The sequence below is a fragment of the Hesperophylax consimilis genome, chromosome 9 (genome assembly GCF_061612785.1).
Source record: "Hesperophylax consimilis isolate HC1 chromosome 9, BYU_Hcon_1.0, whole genome shotgun sequence".
Taxonomy (NCBI): domain Eukaryota; kingdom Metazoa; phylum Arthropoda; class Insecta; order Trichoptera; family Limnephilidae; genus Hesperophylax; species Hesperophylax consimilis.
This window is the reverse complement of record NC_142844.1, coordinates 29,422,493-29,444,801: the sequence shown is the minus strand read 5'-3', so window position 1 is coordinate 29,444,801 and position 22,309 is coordinate 29,422,493. Positions and strand designations below refer to the sequence as shown.

At 31.2% G+C, this 22,309-nt stretch overlaps 2 protein-coding genes across 2 annotated transcripts; one reads left to right on the top strand and one right to left on the bottom strand.

The window, feature by feature from the left end:
• The first annotated feature begins 44 nt into the window (after positions 1–44).
• Positions 45–13,854, top strand: GABPI (zinc finger DHHC-type palmitoyltransferase GABPI). The gene is made up of 6 exons (XM_089635415.1): positions 45–475; positions 1,358–1,606; positions 3,093–3,167; positions 7,370–7,555; positions 11,535–11,629; positions 12,598–13,854. The coding sequence occupies exons 1-6, from the start codon at positions 234–236 to the stop codon at positions 12,669–12,671; spliced, it is 921 nt and encodes a 306-aa protein (XP_089491541.1). The 5' UTR covers positions 45–233; the 3' UTR covers positions 12,672–13,854.
• A 4,410-nt stretch (positions 13,855–18,264) lies between these two features.
• On the bottom strand, positions 18,265–21,124 carry LOC149421214 (uncharacterized). Its single transcript, XM_089635175.1, has 6 exons — positions 21,099–21,124; positions 20,492–20,712; positions 19,337–19,482; positions 18,870–19,253; positions 18,635–18,789; positions 18,265–18,412 (listed from the first exon to the last, which is right to left on the bottom strand). The coding sequence occupies exons 1-6, from the start codon at positions 21,122–21,124 to the stop codon at positions 18,265–18,267; spliced, it is 1,080 nt and encodes a 359-aa protein (XP_089491301.1).
• Between the last annotated feature and the right edge of the window lie 1,185 nt (positions 21,125–22,309).

The window sequence follows — 22,309 nt, the reverse complement described above, 5'->3', positions numbered from 1 at the left end:
GTCAACTATATTATTATTTGTATACAACATTATTTTAGGTTATACATAGTGACACTTCCTACTGCGGTCGTCGGTTTTCTACACATTATGGAATAGAATCTTATATTCAAAAGTAGAATGATTGGGGTTTAATTGATAGTTATAATATGGTATTGACTGTAATGTATGCACATTGAATTGACAAATATATCCTCGATTTGATATAAAAATACAAGTACCCCGAGAGCCTTAGGATGAAGATATCGACTCATATTTTCCAAAACTGTTTTCAAAAATCTAACATCATGGGATGTTTGAATAAGTTGTTTTGTCGTGGTATTTTATCAAAAATTTCGTTGGACATGTTGCCTTTTGGAATTATTCCCCTTCTTATGTTTCTCTCCTCTTATTCCCTTTACATTATGATCGGTGTGTTCATCGGCACAGCACTGTTTCTATTCTATGTGAGAAGGCGGCTTTGGTTAGTTCGACCAAGGTAAGCATTATTTCTTTACAATACATCCAAGCATAGATATACTGGTAAATATACAGAAAATAGGTACAAGCTCAATACGCACATTTGGTTTGGAAAATACTTTGAAGTCGTTAATAATGAGATGTATGTATTTCATTATTAGAAAATAATGCATTTTAATAGTTATTTAATTAAAATTAAAACTGATTTTTTCTTGGGGGCCATTGTTTTTAAAGTTAGTTTTTTTCTTCTCTTATTTAATTTAAAATATGAGCCTATGACTTTAAAATAGGTTCTAAGGTTCTCAGTTTGGTTTTAATTGAAACATAAACAAAAATCTACACTAAAAAAAAACAATTTAAAATTATTGTCAAAACATGGCGTGAAGAAAAGCCGTCTAATTAACTGTTTTTTTTATGAAATAGCTACTAAATTCTTTATTTTCCGTTTTCGGAAACTGAAATACTTTTCATTGTTATGTAACTGATTCAAAGTTTTTCTATTAAAAGTGCGTAAAGTGTGTCCCTATTTTCTGTATATTTACCGGTATCCTAGAATTCAATTTTTTTAATAATAATGGTAACTGGATAATTTCAACATAACGGAACCACTGAAAGATTGGCCGCAGTGAAATCAGGAACTACAGATGTTAAAATATTATATAAAAATATTAGTACCAATTTCGGTAATTGTTTACCTTACTGCGGCACTTTTAGGTTTGCCCTTCGACCTTTTGCTTTTTCTGTGTGTTTTGTGAAAGTAATAATTCATATTCGACTCCCTTCACCCACACCACATACCTACCCCAATTGGAGAAACATGGAAAAATTAACTTACATACTATAATACTACTAAGAACATATGCAGCATTACTATAAATATGTGTAACTGTTTATATTTCAGGTCCGCATTCTTCCTCGTATGGATTATCTCATCAGTAATTTGGCTTACGCTGGTTTTCAATATTTTCGTAATAATGCTCCTTGAAATTCTACCGGAAGAAAACTTCCTCCTCGTGGCCCTGACATTTGCAGGGGTGGGATGCCTCTACCAGGCCAAGATGAAGGCACAGAAAACCTTATTGCCTTTTAATAAGTCTTCCTATATTAATGGAGATCCTGAGAAGGACGAAGATGCTGCAAATCTACTAAAGTAAGTCAAATTCATAAGTCACCTTGCTTAATATATAAACAGGCTCTCCCAAAAGTCAACGTTATCCTTTGGAGGGCTGATAAGCCAACTAATGACCAATCACAATATCACAATATGACTTTAGTCAAAAGTTAATTTATTAATTTTTGAGATATTGGCACTTGTATGAATTTCGTGAATAACGACACCTTAGATCAGTTTTTCGAGTTCCAGAGCAACAAAATTTCGTATTCTAAGATTAATTTTTTTACTACACAACCCTGAATAGCCATTAATCACAGTCCAAAATAAAATTAACAGTGTGTCTACCTTTGGAAAATAAAAGTAATTTTTCCCGATTTGTGAGTTGTTTTTTTTTTACTAGTTAACTTCGACTCTCCATACGTACCTTTAAAAAATGTACCACGCTAAAATGGTGAGTGAATTTAAAAAATTGCTTATTTAGGACAGATTGTTTTGCAAAATTTGAAGTATTCATCAAATTTCAATGTTAAAATTCAAGTTCTGTTACTGTGTTTCATGATACTTGGATAGTAACAGAACTTGAATAGGACTTTTGATGAATTGTTCAAATTCTGTGAAACAACCCGTCCATAGTGTAGTTTCTTAAATAGTTTTACATTACCCATTTATTTCAGAAAAAATATATATTTCTGAATTTTGTCAATGACACAAATAATTATTGTTGCGCGCTGGAACTATACCACATTTTTTATACACGCACAATGACAACTCCGTGAGTGATGCGCTGTCCCACTCACTCGTGCTATTACCAAATCTGCGTGGAGGGTAAAGTGACGCCGTCCGGCGCCAACCATCGCACGGGGCATGTCATCAACCATCCAACCCCAGCCATTGGCTGGAGACTACGTTCGTTGATAAAATCATCTATTATAATAATTATTTCACAAAAACACATTAAAAGGTGTGTTGAATCGTCATTTTGAGGAGTTATCATGGAACCATTGAATGTGTAAGCTATAAGAATAATTTGCAATATTTAATTTGAATAAATTTTATCATTAAAATTATAAAATGTGTGGGGTAACAGTTTCACCCCTCATGGCAACCAAATTTAGTTTTGCATCTTGGCACGCCGCCGAAGATTAATATAAAATATAATTCAAATAATAATTCTTTCACTGTTCGCAGTTTGAAATTCTCTTCTTCCATCAGACATTAAATCAATAATAACATATCGAGGGCTTAATGTCAAACAATGTTATCTACAGAAAACATTCAAAGATTCATATGGCTTAAAGTCATGCAAAATTATCTACAAAAACACATACCAATAATTCAAGTGCTTAATGTCAAACAACATTACCGACAAAACATACTAATTATTATTATTGATTTTTTTTTTTGTAGAAAACTTTGTTTGACTTTTAGCCCTCTACCTAATAATATGCCCTATTTTATTTAATCAATGTACCAGTTATTTTATAATATAATTTTTAATATTCATTTTAATTTTCTTTTTCAGATTACAAAATGAACAACCATATTTTTGCCGTCACTGCCAGGCAAATGTTCCAAACAATAAAAATCACTCTATTTGGTAAGTTTCATGTTATTAATTCTAATTTTTAGCAACATAATTATTCAAAGATATCTTAACAGTAAGGGTGGGAGATAAATCATACATCCTACCTATTTATGCTTATTATCATGCTAAAACAAAATAATTCTTTTTTAAAATTTTTATACAAAAAATATGAATTATAAAAACTATCTGTCTAATCTCAAACATAGGACAGATTTTTGAAAAAATCGTGAACAAACAGTTGGTCAATTTCCTTGAAAACAATAAAATCCTACACAAAAACCAATTTGGTTTTATAAAATCACTCAGCACACTAGATGCTATTGCTAATGTAACTTCACATATTTACGAATCATTAGATAAGAGCGAAAAATGTGCAGGTATTTTTATTGATCTCAGAAAAGCTTTTATTAATTTTCTCCTATTCCGCTTCACTCTTAATACGCAATATTTCACTTTCAAATAAATGGATTTAGCTTTATTAATTCAAAACATGATTTATTATGTCGGGGGAGACGGTAATGTACGCACTTTTAATTTTAATTTCGTTGATTAAGTCACTTACGCGATATGTCAATTAGTATGCGGCGCCGCCGAAAGCGACTATGTTCATATCAAGAGTTGGATTATATTCATAATATCGTAATTCATACCTACAAAATATTTCATAGATATTGCTGCCAACCAAAAAAATTAGTATTGCCATATTAAATAAATAATATCATCGTGTATAATTAATCCATATTAATATGTAAGTCAATGTATTATTTAAAACAAATAATCAACAGATAATTAAATAAAATAACCCGAATAACAAACAAATAGAATAAAATGTGATTAAACGTATTCCGTTTAGGTTAGGTTAGGTTAGAACATGGAAAATAGGTATTAGAATTAAATCACAAACCAGTCTATACAAACCTAGCGTAGCCCACATACTATTTGAAAACTGGGATGTAACTCTAAAGGGGACGCGAGCAGGCGTTATTAAAGGGGCATTTTTTGCTATAGAAAATCACAGTTAGGTTAGGTTATATATATATATTAATTTAATATTTTCAAGATTTTATTTTCTTTAACTGAATTAGTTAGTAGGTAGGTACTGTACCTAACCCGCGCACTGGCTAGGTAAATAACTAGTTGTGGTATTTCTGGCAAATGTCACATTATTTTGTTTCTTTGAAATCTCGTGTGACATATCGCGTAAGTGACTTAATAAACGAAATTAAAATTAAAAGTGCTTATTTTTCCGTCTCCCCCGACATAATAAATCATGTTTTGAATTAATAAAGCTAAATCCATTTATTTGAAAGTGAAATATTGCGTATTAAGAGTGAAGCGGAATTCGTAACCTTTACCAAGCTTTTGATAGAGAAAATTGGAAAATATAGGTATAAAAGAAAATGCGATTAAATGGATTACCAACTATTTAAAAAATCGCCCACAAGTCGTAAAAATTAATCAGGTTAATAGTGATAAAGAAATATCAGACTTTGGAATCCCGCAAGGTACGGTGCTTGGACCAATTCTTTTTACAATATACGTTAACGATATTTTCTTTCAACCATTACATGGACATATTACTTCATATGCCGACGATACAGTACTAATAATAAAGGAAAAGACTTGGGAAAAAGTAACGCTAAAAGCCACAGAAGACATAAAGAATTTCTTCGACATTAATTTACTCTCACTAAATAGCGATAAAACATTTGTCATTCCATTTGCTATACAACCAAAAGACACCCCAAAACACTTTGACATTATCATACATAACAATTCCAAAACACACAATAAAAATTATTGTATCACAAACTGCTCAATATTAAAAACGACAAACACAATCAAATATCTAGGAATAATTATAGATAAAAATCTGAAATGGAAAGACCAAATATGTCAAGTCGTAAAAAAGATTAGAAAACTAATATATTCTTAAGAATCAGAAATTTTTTGTCGATAAAAAACCTATATTTTTTATACTATGCTTTGGTTCAATCAACTTTACAATATGCCACCATTAGTTGGGGATCCGCATATAAAACTAACCTCCTTCCAATAGAAGTTGTGCAGAGAATAATTATTAAAATCATATTAAAAAAACCTTCGGACTACCCAACAGACCACTTATTCGAAGAATTTCAAGTACCTCCTTTTAAAGATCTGTACATTAAAAAGTCATTAATTCAAATCATAAAAGAAATAGAAAAGTACCAATTTCTAACTGAAAACAGCACTCGACTTAAAAACATTTTTCCATGTCCAAAATTAAACACTTCCTTTGCACAAAATTACTATACACACCAAGGAAGAACCTTTTTCAATCAACTCCCTGAGGAAATCAGAATCATAAATGACAAAAGCCAAGCTTTGAACATTTTGAAAAAAATATTTATTGTTTTGGTGTTTAATTCGTAGAACTCCATTTAATTTTTTTAAATAAATTTAAAATAAATCAAATTTAATAATGTTATAATAATTATTAAGTTCTGCAAGTATTTCTGTTATTTTTACAGCGGTTAATAACGGCTACGAGGCAAATAACATCGACAAAATTATAAGAAAGAAAAAATATATAAATAAAATCAATTCAATATATCCGGTACATAATAATAAGTTAGATAAATTTGCATGTTTAGAATTTTTCGGTCCAATATCTTTAAAAATAGCGAAAGAAATTAAAAAATGTGGTCTAAATATTGCTTTTAAAACTAATAATAATATAGGAACTAACCTCAAAAACTCTAAAAGTAAAATCCCTAAACTTAAAAATAGCGGCATTTATGAATTAAAATGCGACCATATAGACTGTGATGCCGTTTATACTGGACAGACTGGGAGAGCCTTTTCAACTAGATTCAAAGAACATATGCGTTGCTATAAAAATAATAAAATTGATTCAAAATTCGCAGCTCACCTCTTGGAGAAAAACCACGTCCCGCTTGACAACAACGAGCCTAAACCTTTACACATAGAAAGAAAGGGTTTTAGATTAAATTTACTAAAACAATTAGAGATAAATAAAAGAACTAATGATCCAAACATAACCCTAATTAATAATCAAACAAAAATGATCAATTCTCCCCTGCTTAATATTTTCAAAAAACACAAAAAATATAATTCCTTAACATAATCACCCACGTACCAACAATTAAGAAAACCCTTAGGTCATTAATTTTAACAGGTGTATAAACACTGCTGGATTTCCAAATATTTTGGTTATTCCAATTCTTAATGAATCATTTTTGAACATTATAGAAATTTAAATGGGTGGGGATAAATAAAATCATATAAATAAGTTGTCGCCGTGTGGACATATCCTCAGTTTGATAATGGCCTCAAAAGCCAAAACAGCTGTCACATTAAAAACTGTAAAAATAACAGAAATACTTGCAGAACTTAATAATTATTATAACATTATTAAATTTGATATATTTTAAATTTATTTAAAAAAATTGAAAAAATATTTTAATGATAAATTATCAAAAAAATGAAAAGTAAATATTCTACTTAAGAAGCAACTTCTTCTTCAAATATAGTATACATATTAATAATAAAAAAAAATAGTAATAATAATTGTCTTTATCCCAGAAACTAATAACATCATGTTTTTTTATATATAATAACTACTAGTAGTACATTTTATTTACAATATTTTTTTCCTACTTCTGTTGATTCTATATGTATATCTACAATAATTTAATGTACACTCCTCTTCCAACCACAAGTGAATGCTTCTCTGGAAGAGTAGTATTAAATATTGTCATTGCAAATTGTGAACTTTAATACTTACATGTACTTTTTTCTTTAATAAATAAAAAATAAATAAAAATACAAAAAATTATCAAAAAAAAACTTAACACGGAAAAACAGTTAATAATAGAAATAATATTATTACTAGACACTGACATAATAATGGAGACAGTAATAGTAGAAGTCAGGGACTCGCGAGGAAGACATGGCACGATTAAGTGGACCAGAGTCGGGCCATGTCAAGAGTCAGAATAACAGAAGAGTATGTATGAATGTGAATGAAGCAAGAATTGTGTGCCAAGACCAAGTTGTTTAGCAGTTCGTCCTGCGGAACAGCGTGATGGTTAGCTAGTTAAATAATAATTTGTATCTGGATAAACAATATAAATTGCAGGATAATGAAAACTGCTCATCAATATTTTGCTGTAATTTTAGTGCACAAATTAAAAACAGATCATTTTTAGGTTAGATTGCTGTGTGGGCCCAGAAAACGAAGCTTGGTTCATCTTCGGAAGCTTCTTTGGGATGTTGGCCTTCTTCTATGGTTCCAACTTAACCCTGACCACCATCTGCCACCCCTTCATCTTCTATTATCCATACATCAAGTTTCTGCTGCCTGATGACTGCAGCGATGTGTACTCTTCATCAACGTAAGAATAATTCCATTTATAATAATTCTATATCTTCTTATCATTTTTTTTCTCTCCAAGATCTACTAAAAAGTGTTACTATTATTTAATTATAACTGTTTAGACTTAGTATAGTAAACCGATAGTGTGTTGTGGGTGTGTCCATGTGTCTATAATTTGTCTCTTACTTCAGAAGAAATTGATCAAACATTTTCAAATGCCGAAATTCTTTCTTGAGCAGATACATAATGAATTGGCCTGTCTAGAGCCTAGGAGTCTAAAAGTCTTGGCAACACCAGTTTTCTTTAATCGATGTAGATTGCACTCCTAATTTTCTGTTCAATAGTAAATATGCATTTACGATTGCAGATTCGTTTTTGGAAAAAAAAATATTTTTAAAAATTTTCTAAAATATTTCTTTTCGTATTTTTGAACATGTATCCACTGAAGCAGTGCTCCGCAACCTTTTCTCACGACACACCAAATTTCTTCCTAGAATTCCGCGGCACACCAAAAGCTAAAATATATAGATAATTGATACACAAAATTTACAATAATTTTTGTTTTTTTTTATTTGAAAAGTATACATACATACATATATATAGAACATATTTATTTTTACGCAATCTTAATAATTATTATAAAATAATAATACATTAATGAGCGATTAATTGTTAAATTAACCTGCGCTTGTTTCAATGAACACAAAAGTTTTATATTCGGCTCGATTTTTGACAGCGTAACCCGAAGTTCTTGGTCAAGACCTTTTAAGCATGACCGCTTATCATTTTTAATTAATAAAACCGTTGAAAAACTTTGCTCACATAAATAAGTCGTTGAAAATGGAAGTAGTGTTAAGAATGCTTTGACGGAAATGTGAGGATATTCTTTTTTAACTTAAATCCAGAAAACATCTAATTGATCTTTGGAGAAGTCAAGTTTTAATGTCATGTCATTATTTAAATCTGTAAATTCCACTCGAATTTGCAAAGGCAGTGCTTCCATAGAATTTATTGCATTTGTTGCAAAACGATTTCGAATCCAATCGTATTGTTCCGTATTAATGGAATAAAAATATTGACCAAATTTCTGATTTCTGAGGTGCTGATATAGTTTGGGCATATTTTGATTTAAAAGAAACTGACACACCTCATGACGAAGCTCAAACAATCTAGCCAAAACTTTGCCTCGGGATAGCCAACGAATTTCAGTATAAAACAATAAGGATTCATATTCGGCTCCCATTTCTGCGCAGAGTATTCCAAAGATTCGCGAGTTTAGGGTTCTTGTTTAATTATGTTTATGATTTTAATGCATTCATTCATCGTGTTCAAAAGTTCCTCCAGTAAATTTTTGACCATCAATGCTTCTCGATGTATGCAGCAGTGTGTAAATTGTAACGTTGGATTTTTTTGTTTTACATAAGAGACAAAACCCTTTTTATTACCCGTCATTGCCGCAGCGCTATTCCGTGCAAACAGCAATGCAATTGCTCCATTTAATATTATATATTTTGAATAAATCATCGGTTACTTGAAAAAAATCTTCACCGGTAGTTCGCTCTGGAACCTCCTTACAAAATAAAAAATTTTCTTTACTAAAGTCCTCGTCAACGAAAAGTACAATAGCTATCAACTGTGCTTTATTTTTAATATCGGTTGTTTCGTTGATCTGAAGCGCAAATTTTTCAGCCAATAACAGTTTTCTAATCAGTGTTTCTAATATATTGTGAATACATCTTTTAACAGCATCTGCAGACAATGAAAAATATTTTGTCATTGTGTATTAAATACATAATGAAATATTATAAAATTTCAAATACATTGAATTTGGCCGCGGCACACCTGTGTCCGGCTCACGGCACACCAGTGTACCACGGCACACCGGTTGCGGAGCACTGCACTAAAGGACGATGTGGACCTTTAACCCTTTGAATGCCAAGAATTTATTGGTGCCAAAAGTCAAGTGCCACCATTCAGTATAATATAATACATGCGAGTATACTTGTTTGTCGGCAATCTGTGCTAAAAATCTATTCTGGATGCCAGCCACACTACGAGTTTTTAGAGAAAATACTGCGGAGACGAAAATATGTTCCGTTTTAAAATTTATCATACTGATCCAAAACTTTATGGTAAATATGTAAGTTAAATGTAGAGATACATAAAATACATATTGTGTGGCATGAGACATTGGATGTTAAAGTTGTGGGTTTTTTTTATAGTTATAAAATATTTGCACTGACTGGGATTATTGCCAAGTTAATAAGATTTTTGAATAATGTAAAATTTTCTTTAATTTTTGTTGTAATTAATATGATTTTTTGTATAGGTTATAAAAGTTTGTAGTGAAAATTATAAAAAAATTACAAGGTTACAATTTTTTGTTTTTTTTGTAATACAGTAACTTTTTTTATATGTTCGTATTTATCACAAGTTACCAACCTTTAACTCTTTGTGTGCCGGCACTAAATTATTGCGGTGCGCCCGCTGGTTCTAGTTTCGTAATAACTTACCTGTTTTATTGCAAAATTATGGTTTTGTAAATTGTAACGTCTCACCAGATAATGTGTTTATATATTTCTAAAAATAGTTTATAATCTACCATAAGTTGTTTCCCCAGAATAGCTAGTTATATTCAGAGAAATGATTTTTTTTAAATATCTTTAAAGATATGTTGGTGCACGAAAGGTTAATTCTCTTGCTTATTCTTGGATTCAGTTTATTTAGTTTGATAATCACAAAACAAATACTACGATCATACTCACTTGGCGCCACACGAAGAGTACCAAGCAAGGGTATACTCGTACTTGGCAGTCAAAGTTTTAAAATGGTCCTTCACCTAGTCTGAGGGACTTGATTTCTCCTTGTGGTGTATGGTGTGAGAATAAATAATGTAACTCTAGGAAAGAAGAAAGAATGTCGTGACACATTATATTAACAAAGAAAAATGCATCGGGGCGGTAAATGCTGAAATTTTTTTTTTGTAAAGTTTTATTCATATAAAAATTCTACACTTCTAAAGTATCTTTAAATCGGCAGTCTATATATTCATATAAAAATACCACACTTCTATAGTGTCTTTAAATTGGCAGTCTATATGTTCATATAAAAATATCACATTTCTATAATTCCTTTAAATTGGCAGTCTATATATTCATATAAAAATACCACACTTCTATACAGTGGCGGCTCGTGACTTTTCAGTGTGATAGAGTGCTATGTTTGAAAAATTCGACATGATTGATGTTGTTGAAGCTAAAAACTTTTTCTTTTTTTTTCAAAAGTTAGATTTTTTGTATGAAGATGTGGGGCCGTTCAAGTATTACGTAAGCAGATTTATTACAATTATTTACCCCCTCTTCCCCTTGTCACCAAAAGTAAGCAAAGCTCTTACCCCCCCCCCCACCCCCCTTCCCATGCTTACGTAAAAATTGGTACCTTTATGCATTTTTCTGTTAATGTATTCTGTTTTTTAAGCGAGTACCTAAACGTATTAATTATTTGTGTGAATCTCCGAATATGTATTCGGTTTTCAAACATAGACAATGTGTGGGTTGCCAATGTGTAAAAAAAAATAACTACTGCTGAGCAGTGCTGACGTAATCACTATCTCGACCCCCCCACCCTCCCATGTCATCAAAAATAAGCAAAGCAATACCCCCCTGCCCCCCTATAGTGCTTACATAATACTTGAACAGCCCCTGTTCAGGAAATTTCAGTTTAGCCGGCGCCGCAAGGATTTCCTGAAAATCTTCATAAAAAATCGAATTTTAGAAAAAAAAATCGTTTTCAGCCAATAATGCCATTTTTCGTAATAATAGCACTATAGCACACCCAAAAGTCACGAGCCGCCACTGTTTCTATAGTGTCTTTAAATTGGCAGTCTATGTATATATTTTTTTTAAACTTTATTGCTTTCTATGTTTATTTACTATGGATTCCTCACATATGACTGAGCAATATGCATGTGTTTTTATATTTGTATTGTTTCTTTTCAGTAATGCCGTGTCTTTTGCAAGTGCCATTTACTCAATGGTTATTGCTTCCATAATTCTGTGTTATCTTCTAAAAGTCATTTTCATCAAAATTCCAGGTAATCCAAAAAAAAAATGTCTTTCAATCTTTTATAGAATAAATTGCAATAAATAATAACTTATACCTGTAAATCAAACTGTAAATAGGTATTCCAAAGAAAATAGAACCGAATCCTCTAACGATGAGCGGCAGAAATGCCGAATATCGTTCATATATATACAGGGTGTCCGGAAACTCGTAGTACAAGCGGGAAACTGGTGAATCTACATCACATTTGGAGTCGATTTTGTAGTATATTTTTTTTTTATTTGAGCTTTCGTTATCGAGTAAATCGAGTTTGAAGTTGATTTTTTATTTTTTTTTTTTAATCAAATTCTTATAAATTATTACTGAAGATCAAAGTACCCAACTAATTAAAACTATTTGAAAGTAAAACAAATGAAGAAACTCGGATTTGAAGCATTATTTTGAAATCACCCTTCATTTAACCCAGTGTAATCATAAAATATTTCTGCTCTGCAGGGTTAAAACATCTGCTATTCAACCCTAAACACCAGAAAAAACTTTAACCCTAAAATAGCCGAAAAATATTTTTTTTTGGTTTTTTTTTTTTTTTGAAAATGCTCAAATCAAAAAACTTTATGTTTTTTTGGGTTCCCCATGTGGTGTAGATTCTCCAGTTTCCCGCTTGTAGTACGAGTTTCCGGACACCGTGTATAATTAAAATTTTCAAACAATTTTTTTTTAATAATTATTTATTGTTCTTAACTTACGAGTACAATCTACATTAAAAAAAAATACAGAATTATTACACAATTTGGGAAAAATAATTCAACAATTTTTTTTATATTCAAACTTTCAAAGCTACTTGTAGCAACTTTTCGTAATTTTCCATTAATAATTTTTTGTGTCACATTGTATTTTTCCATACAAAAGAACCTAATCATTTTTCAAATTTTTTTTGGAAAAAGACTGCATCCTTAGTGCCTAAAATATTACCTCTAAAATGTTAGCCTTTTATTTCAGGTTATATCAGGGGTCAATCGTCTATGAATGCAACGCACATCGGACTGCAGATGTTAACATTCAAAATAACTTAGGTGAAATGTGTAATACATAATATAATTACTGATCAAGTATCTTGATGCTAAGCGTCCAGTGAACCGTGTTATATATTCATTTTACATCTACCAAGCCTGAAGCATTTTTTTAATAAACGACCTACAATGTATTATATACAGATCTAGCCATAACTACAAAACAGCACAATGTTACAGCAGTTCTCCGTTAAGTTTAACAGCTTTGTGAGCCAAAATTCTATGTGTTTTACCGCACATTGGTAGATGTGGAATTAATAAGAACAAACCATACAGCATTTGGTCTGCAGTCAATATCATAGTATCAATCCGCTTACAATATTTTTATTTTGCGTCAGCTTCATGTACACCAAATAATATAATATTATCATCTGAATCAGTGGTTCTTAAACTGGTTGGTCGCCGTCCAATTTCAAGTATGTTGTGAAAAGTGTTTTGAATACGATAATTTGATATTATACAAATGTAATCTTGATCTTCGCACATTTGAAGACCTTGGAAAGGAATTTTAGATAGTAAATTTGATTTTAATTTGACAGTACAATAGCTGTTAAGCAAATTAGCTTCAATGTGACAGGTGACATGACAATTCAATTGTCAGCAAATAACTCATCTCTTTTCAATGACACCAATTAATAATATGTTAGCGATAAGGAGTCTGGATTTAAAATATGGATGCATGCAACAAATATAATGTTTTTATATTAAGCTTTTTAAAAGGTTTCAAAACCTCTTTCACAGTTTCAAATAGTTTAGGAATCCATAATGTTACCTATTTATTATATTTAACTTGATCTAAGAATGATTCGTCTTTAGTAAAACAATGTTCTTGTAAATATGTATTCATAGTTACTATTTTGTAAGAATTTTACGTATTATTATCTTATTTTGATAGTTTCTCTATTTCAATCTTCAAATTTTAGATTAACCTTGTCAGTAATATAGTCAAAATTTTAATTATAAATTGTTAACACACCAAATTTTGGAAACCATATTATTTAGTTACGACCCAACAAAAATGCTCAATTCTGCACTATTTCACAAAATAGAATTTGACTGTTCATTGGACTATTTCTAATGTCAATAATTTATGTTTATTTGACATGGCCAAAGAAAATATTCTTTGAACATTTCTATTACCAATATGTTATACCTTACACAATTGTCATAATAAGGAACTCCAGTCCTTTTTTATTGCTTTTTTTTGTTATTCAGTAATGACTTTCTAATTTAAATTTTAATTCACATTTTTTATTGACAACTATCTTTATTTATGACTGCAAGATTCAACCCGAACTAAATGCAATCTAGACAGCGTCTTTTAGATAAACCTATCTTATTTTTTTTATTTTAACTATTAAATATTTATCCTAGACTTGCAGAAAAGTCAATAGATGGCGCACATTAAAAAAAAAAAAATAAGATAGGTTTATCAAAAAAGACGCTGTCTAGATTGCATTTTGTTCGGGTTGAATCTTGCGATCATACATAAAGATAGTTGTCAATAAAAAATGTGCGATGAAAAAATGAAGACAATGTGGTAGTTCTTATTCGAAGTATGATACAGTTAAATGTGACCGAAGGGGATAGGGTCCCATTAGCTCAGTTGGTAGAGCGGTGCCCCGGCAAGACAAGGGTCCTGGGTTCGAGTCCTAGATGTGACCGTATCCTTTTCTGATTTTTCTGTTTCAGATTTTCGTTTAGAAATCGCTAATATCGTCTTCAATAATAAAATATTACAATTTGAGGTTTTACTCAATGAAGTTATTCAAAAAAATAAAAACAATGAAATCTTTTAAATACACACAATTACAAAACCAGAATGAATTACGATTAGTGACTCGTAACGTCGGAATCAACAGATTCAGTCGTGCCAACCATACAGGGCGTTTTAATGTGATGGTGTTTTATTATTTTTTTATATGACGATTTATAAATACTATGTGTAATTATATATAGTAAAACATATATTATGTTCTGAATCAGCATTTATTGATCTATATGAATATATATTTATAAAGCCATAATATTTTTCTCTGGAGTTCCTTATTGATTTATATAAACAGAAAATCTCTCTTCATCTGCATAAAAAAATAATTTTTAAGAATTAGGCTTTTTTGCTGCTGGTGATATTTTTGAGATTGAAAAAACATTGTTATTTGTATTGTAGCTGAAAAAAGAGTATTAATTATTTAAAAAAAAATTGTAATGTTTTATCAATTTTATTCCAAAAAATTACCATCTACCACAGTTTGTTGGCGAATTAAGAATTTACCAATAGAATAAAGAATAACACAAGAAGTACCTTGTGGGCGTGTTTCCTGATCCAAATATTTGCCTAATCGAGGCTTAAATTTCAAATACAAAACTGTGTTTACGAAATTCAAATGGTATGAAGATCTACAATGTCAGGCGAGTGTAAGTGAGACTGGTCAGGCTAAATGGAACATTTGTATCTTTTAAAATTTGTATGGAAGGCATTTCTAGTTTTCTTCATTATTCTATGAAATTATTTATTGCATATTAATCCAAATAATTTCACTTTGTGAACAAACAATAATATATTATTATTTAATAAAAAATGTATGTGTCGATAATGCAATAAGGTAAGCAATATAAAATTAAATGCCCTGTTCTTATTGGGAGTAAAAAAGAACCCAGCATCCTTTTCCAGCTAATAACAACCACTTATTTAAAATGTTTTCAACGGCAACACCTTTTATATACTTTTTATTCCTGTCTGAATACATATTTGTGCATAATAGCATAGCGAGCTTCCAACAGAAAGCTTTTTATTTGTAATCTTAACCAACACAATATGCTCCCAAAATTTCTTCCCAATTTTAAATTATTTTTTTTTGTCCAGTTTTAACATTTTTTATGTGAATGTCACATTCTGCTGGCCAGAGCCAACAATATATAGATACATGCATAGATCCATTAGATGCTAAATGCCACTTGTGGAATGTTTTTTGACTGAAGGCATGAAGAGAGTAATAAGATTGAGTGATAAAGTATTTATCAGTAGATTGCTTTAAAATGCACACAACAGTAGATGATTGCAATTTTCTAAAGCTGATTTTCAAACAATTTTACTTATGATAATATAATATTTTAATCTGTCTTGCATTTTGACATTTAATTTTATTTATTTCAATTTTATTAATTTTGTTAAATTTCTCATTCAACTTCTATAAAAATGTAGGTTTATCAATTTTTATTAACCAACTTCATAAATACAAACTGAATAAATAAATTATTCATTATATGAAGCTAATTTCAAATTAATGAAATACCTAGTGTTTTATTTTATGATTGTTTAATAATTTTTGTTAAATTTAAATAATGTGAAAACTTGTTCAATTTTAACTTTGTTTTCATCCTATTTACTATTTTTAAGATGGTCAAAGCTCTTCAGTCCATTCCTAACTTTAATAATTGAATATTTACGAATACTTTAAATTTATGTAAAAGCATTATGAATGTCGCTCAAATTGCCCAAACGGATCATATACTTTATAATACTCATTACCGATATTTAAACATTCACCAAGGTTAATAGTTGGAATGGCCTGAGATTATTCCAGAGTTAATATAACATAATGTCAAGCACATCTAGTAAACCAAAGTTTGTAGAAATTATTATTATATTATGTACCTATATCATGTTAATTAAAAATTCAATAAAGTCGACTAAATCTAACTACGGCTACTTGTTTCCTTTTTACTTTGTGTCCTCTAGTCTTTTCATCTATAAAATTAAAGCATTATTTGACTGCTATATTTCAATTAAAGCTGCATTTAGGCTTTTTCTAATTTATAAAAATGGTAGGCTTTACCTTCCGCACATCTAAAACTTACTTTAACTATGCTTCAGTCTCTAAGGGTGTAACTATTTGGCTATTTGATTAGATTTACTTGCCAAATGTATTATATTCTATACAAAACTATATTCTGTTTACCAAAAATAAATGTTTTCCAAACAGCAAACTATCACATGACACGCCGTGACTTTTCTTCAGCGATTCGCTGTTTTCTAGTTCAATTTTTTTTTACTATTTTGATGGCTGAAAATATATTAATTTTTAAAATTTCCCGCTTACTACTGATAAAACTGTTTGAAGAAAAACCAAACAATAGGAGAAGTGTTTCAGGTCCACAAAGACTCTTGGTACCAAAACTGTACAATTTATTACGTACTTCCTTTTATGAAATTCAAAATTATTTATTTATATGTATATTATGTCATGTCTTTATTGTATACATTCTCGAATCTATATTTGCTACAAATTCTGTACTAAAGATTGGTTTAATACAGAATTACTCTTCACACTTCAGGCAGGTAACTTTTGCGCCGGCGGACCGCTGGCGACGGGCGAAAATAAAGGTCCCGCGCGAATTATTTTAATTTGTTTTAAATCGCTATGTCTTCGAAAATAATGAAAATATTTTAGTCAAAATTTCTACATACTAACTCATACCCAAGCAATAAAATGACTAGCTAAAAAATTACTTATTTCGTTAATCTTCAAACGCATCGCTTATCGAGTGTCAGGTATTCAATAATAAAAGGTCCCTTTGTTGAAATACCGATGTACACGAATGACTCGAATATAAATATATAAAGAAGAATTGTATTGGGATTTGATAATTATGTACATATAGTTGATTATAGAAAGAGATTGGCATATAATATTCATACAAAAACATTGGTTAATTTATTCTTTTCTGCCATTGAAATGAAGCCGGCGCAAATGGTAAAAATACCCTTCCCGTCCTTAAGCAGCAATCGACCGAACGGGTAGAAATACCTTTCCCATCTGAAGTGTGTTAATAAATAGAAGGTACTCTCAGGGGGGTGCCAGCTACATGAAATTAATAGTTTTAGAAAATTATTGATTTCATTAGTTGCCTTAATATTAGACCATTCGTACATGGACATACTTACAAGCGACTAGAGCATACGTGTCGCTCCTGAGTATCCGCCGTACTATTTTGCTAGTGTTCGTACACAACGCGACACGTCGACAACGGTTTTGACATCAGTGCACGCTACTGACAGTGCTGGTAGCACGCTGCACTAATTGCATGCGTACCTACTACTCGTTTGACAAAAATGGTGTCCGAGCGTGATCTGAATGTCAAATTTGTTTTGGAGGTGGGAAAATATTTATGTTTATTTGACTATAATTTACCAGAATACGTAAGATAGGATTTAGCGCAGAAGGTGTGGATTGAGGTTGGAAAAAAAAATCAATTTGACATCATTGTCATGTGGTTTTTTGGTGACGACAAATGCCCTACAATGTTAATATTTATTTCGTTGTACGGGTGAACCCAAAATCATCTTTTAGGTTGTTTTTTTATGTTTTTTATAAAGAAGACAAGAACAGTATTGTCTTCATCGCTTGAGTCATTTGACATTGCATTAATTCCACGGCTGCACATGAAAAAATAATCATGTTCAGTATAATTCGGGTAGCGCCGTGTACGGAAACCAGCTTTAAAGAGTAGCAAATCAGTAAGCAACTTGTGGTTGCATTACGGTTATGTAGATTGTAAGGACTTTATGTTTTTCATCTGAGAAGTAGTTTGTTCAAATATCCAAGTGTCTGGGAATAAAATCTGGTATAACCTGCTGTACTTTTAGTCTCCATCTTTGCTTTCTGGCTTCATGTTCTCTTTCAATGGAGTTTATCTTGGGTAGCATTTCCCAGTGGCCTATAATCTTCCATTGCAGCCGGCTATAAAATAGTTTAAAATTACACATCAGTGAGGAAGGGGGAGTAAATGTTATTGTTCGCTCCGCAAGTGAATAGTATCAAAAATAAATACTAATAGTCTGATTTTATTAGGAGGGGTCATTCAGCCCAGTAAAGAGGGGGAGTAGGTACTTTAAAAATTGCATGTCCTAATAAATGGATGAAACATTACATAGGTACCAACTTAATTGTTTTTTCTCTCACCTGTTAAAGTGTTGAATTGCCATCTCCCACTGTCGTTTTCTATGGATTTTCAGTATTACAATATTAGATTTCCATTGAAGAAATAGTCTCTCAGTCACACGCAAATCAAACCAGTCTTCTGCCACTTGGCGTTTGTTAACCATAATCTTGTGTTCCTGAAATTAACACCGCAACATTAAAATGATTACATGTTTAACTTCAACCGAGTTCTGACTAAGATATTATTGAGATTTACCATTTTCAACTGTTGAAATGCCCAACCCATAAGTTTCAAATTATGGTGATTATCGGCCCGTTCAATTCTTTCTGCGGCGATACTTTTTGTGTAATTTTTCCATGTCACAAAATGATTTTTAATAAAAGTATGAAGATGATGATCTATCGCTTGCGCTAGATCATCCTTTATTTTGACAATGTATAGCTTCCATGCTGTCAAACCATATTTATCCATGAGTTTCCTCTCGTAATGCAAGTCTGCCATTACAATTAGAGCTCGCATTTTTTCTCGGAATGCCTTATTTCTTATTGCAATCAACTGTTCTTGTCGACGTCTTTCCTTGAATTCATTCATTCTCCTAGTTTTGTCTTCTTGGTCCATAAGTTGTCTAGCCAGTTCCATCTTGAAATAAACATTCACTGATGTTAAATAAATAAAATCTAATATCTTATATCATAGGTACCTACTTGAAACTCGATATTTACCTGTTCTTTATTTTTTTCCCTTTCCAACTCTATCTGTCTTCTTCTTTCTCGTACAATTGCTCGTTTCTCTTCCCGCTCTCTTGCTCTGTGTTCCATTTTTTGTAAGAACTTTGGCACTCTCACGCATGTTAATGTCAGTAATTTCCCTTAATTAATAATATATAAATATTAGTATTGTTCTTTTACCTTCAATATTAAAAATAAGGTTTGATCAAGGTAAGTAGGTATTCATTTTTTTTTGTTCCCATTGAAAATTGGAGTACTTGAGTGTTAACAGACCAAAAGTCAGGCTGGCCACCTATTTATCTGTATATATCCAAAGAATTATGTTATATCCTCCTAAAGAATTATGTTATAAGCCATTCTACCTTATGTAACTTCATTCAAATATTTTAAAGTGATGCCATAATTTGCCACATCCAGGCCCGCCACTAGCCGCCTGAACACCCGTGTGCAAATCCGACTATACTGCCAGGGCCGGCCCTGTTCAAGCGCAATTGGAGTAGTCCGCTCCGAGCCAAGGTGTTGATAATACCTAATACAGTGCCCTTGAGGGTTTTATTAGTGCCAGGCGCTGTTTGGCTTAGGGCCGGGCCTGAGGCTGCCTTCACCCCCAACCGTATAACCGTAACATATGTTACGCTAGAGCATATGAATAAATTTTGTTTGTTTATACAAGCAAACATTTCTTGAAATTTCTTATTCAATCTAATAATCAATGTCAAATACCAAGGGGAATGGGGATTTCCCTGTACGTGGAACTGGCTTCTCATTCTACAAGGCAACACGGATAAGTGTCTTTGAGTACCTACTTTTGTTAAGTTGGTTTAAACCTGCAGATGTTTGGCATCTTAATTCCGACAAATGCCAATAGATGACAATATAGGATAGTTAAAAAAATAATATTTGCGAGACAATGCTTGCAATATATAAATGACATTCGTAATGATGTAGATATGGATTAATTAGAATGAGTTTGACGTGCTTACTGTATTTGCCAGCCCTTGAATGTGCCACCCACATGCAGGGCACGCTCTGTGTGCATGTTTACTGGCCTGGCCACATTAACAGTATAAAAGGTTTGCACAAAAATTTGAATTAGATGTCATCCATCAGAGAAAAATCGCTAGAATAAATATAATCCACGAAGCTCACCATTTTCCACTTCAAATCCCTCTTCCTCACCAGCAATGCATTTCAATTTTGGTTTTAAGTTCCTGTCGCATTTTTGTAATGTTTTTCGAACATCAGCTACCACTTCACTTGAAATATTGGCATCTTCTACAATTTTATTGAACTTGAGCTCTTCTATCATACGCTCTTGCTGCTCCAGTTTGGTCTTTTGCAGTGCTATAATATTTTTCTGACTCTGATACCTGAAATAACAATAATCAGATTTTTTTTAAACATTTGTCTTACTGTTAGTTTTTAGTACCTACCCAATCAAATAATTTTATATAATATATAGATATACAAAATAATATTAATTTTTATGTAATATATAGATATCAAAGATAATATTAATTTTTATGTAATATATAGATATCAAAGATAATATTAATATTGCAAGCTCCATGGCAGAAAGAGGCTGTAAGATCCTTCACTCCGGACCCAGAGTTTGCGAGTGAGTAGATATATTTTGAACTTAGTTCCAGCGTGGAATGTACTTTGCATTGTCTTAGTTAGAGACACATTCAGTATTGAAATACTGCTGAAAATGGTTTAAGCCATGTTTGATAACTAGATCTAAACAACCAGGTACTTCCCAAACTTCTTCCCATCTCCCATTTCCTTCTGCTTCCCAACATTTCATACCAGTCAGTGCCATGTATACACTGGGATTCTTTGAGGTGTCTCAAAAGCTTTTATGTGTGACAGTTTTAGGAAGTCTTCAGGAAGCGAGAGATTCATAAAAAAATGTAATTAAATCCTTGGCGTACCTGTGTTGAAAACTTTTTGAGTTCCCAAAAGAATATTTATTATTATTTGATTTTTTTGAATTATCAGTAGAACGTGATGAGTCTGATTTGTTGTCCAATGTGTTAGAATTCTTGTTTTGTTTCATTTTATTCATTTCATCTTTTTTCTTGATTATATTATTGAGGAATGCATCAATTTTTTCTTTCTTCGCCTTTTTTTCACTAACATATTGGCTCTCTTTCGTATGTTTTTGCCATGAATCAAAGTATTTGCGCAAAAGCTCATTTCTCTCTTTTTTAAATATTCTTTGAGTTTTTTCTGAAACATTGAATGTGACGTAATCCGATCCCAGAAAATCGTTGACACTTTCTATAAGTTCTAACTCTTTGGTATTTTGCTCTGCATATGAATTCAACGCAAGAGGTTTATTGATTTTCTTATTCACAGAAGATTGCAAACCATCCTTATGCAATGAACAATCATAAGGATCTTCACATTTAAGTTGTGTATCACCATATAAGTTAGACTGAAATGATAGCTGTTTGGAGTAATTTGAGAAATTATCCACATCTTTCTCCATTGTTTTATCAAAAATATAAAAACAGATTACTCTTATAAGATGGACTCTATGTCATCTTATTGTAAACCCTACCCATTGTTACTTTTATGATCTCAAAAATTACCCATATTGACATTCAGATTGGTTACCTGGATACAAAATTATTATTGTTTGATCAATAGCATCTTATTAAAAATATCTTCTTATTTGTTTTTCCTTTCCTATCTGACATTATTATTTATTATTATCCAGTTTCCAATACAAGTTTTGCAAAATACCAACAGAAGCCATAAAAAATTACATAAAAGAAGTAGCGCTACTTGGTAATTTATAATAATAAATATAACGATTGAAGGCGTTCTGTTAACTCTGCCGACTTGGGAATAAAGAAAACAAAAAAATCATTTAACATAAAAAACCTCGGTCAAACCTTTGGGAAATGGAAATTTATTTTGAGAACTGAGGAAGAAGATAAGTATCTACTTAATTAAAAT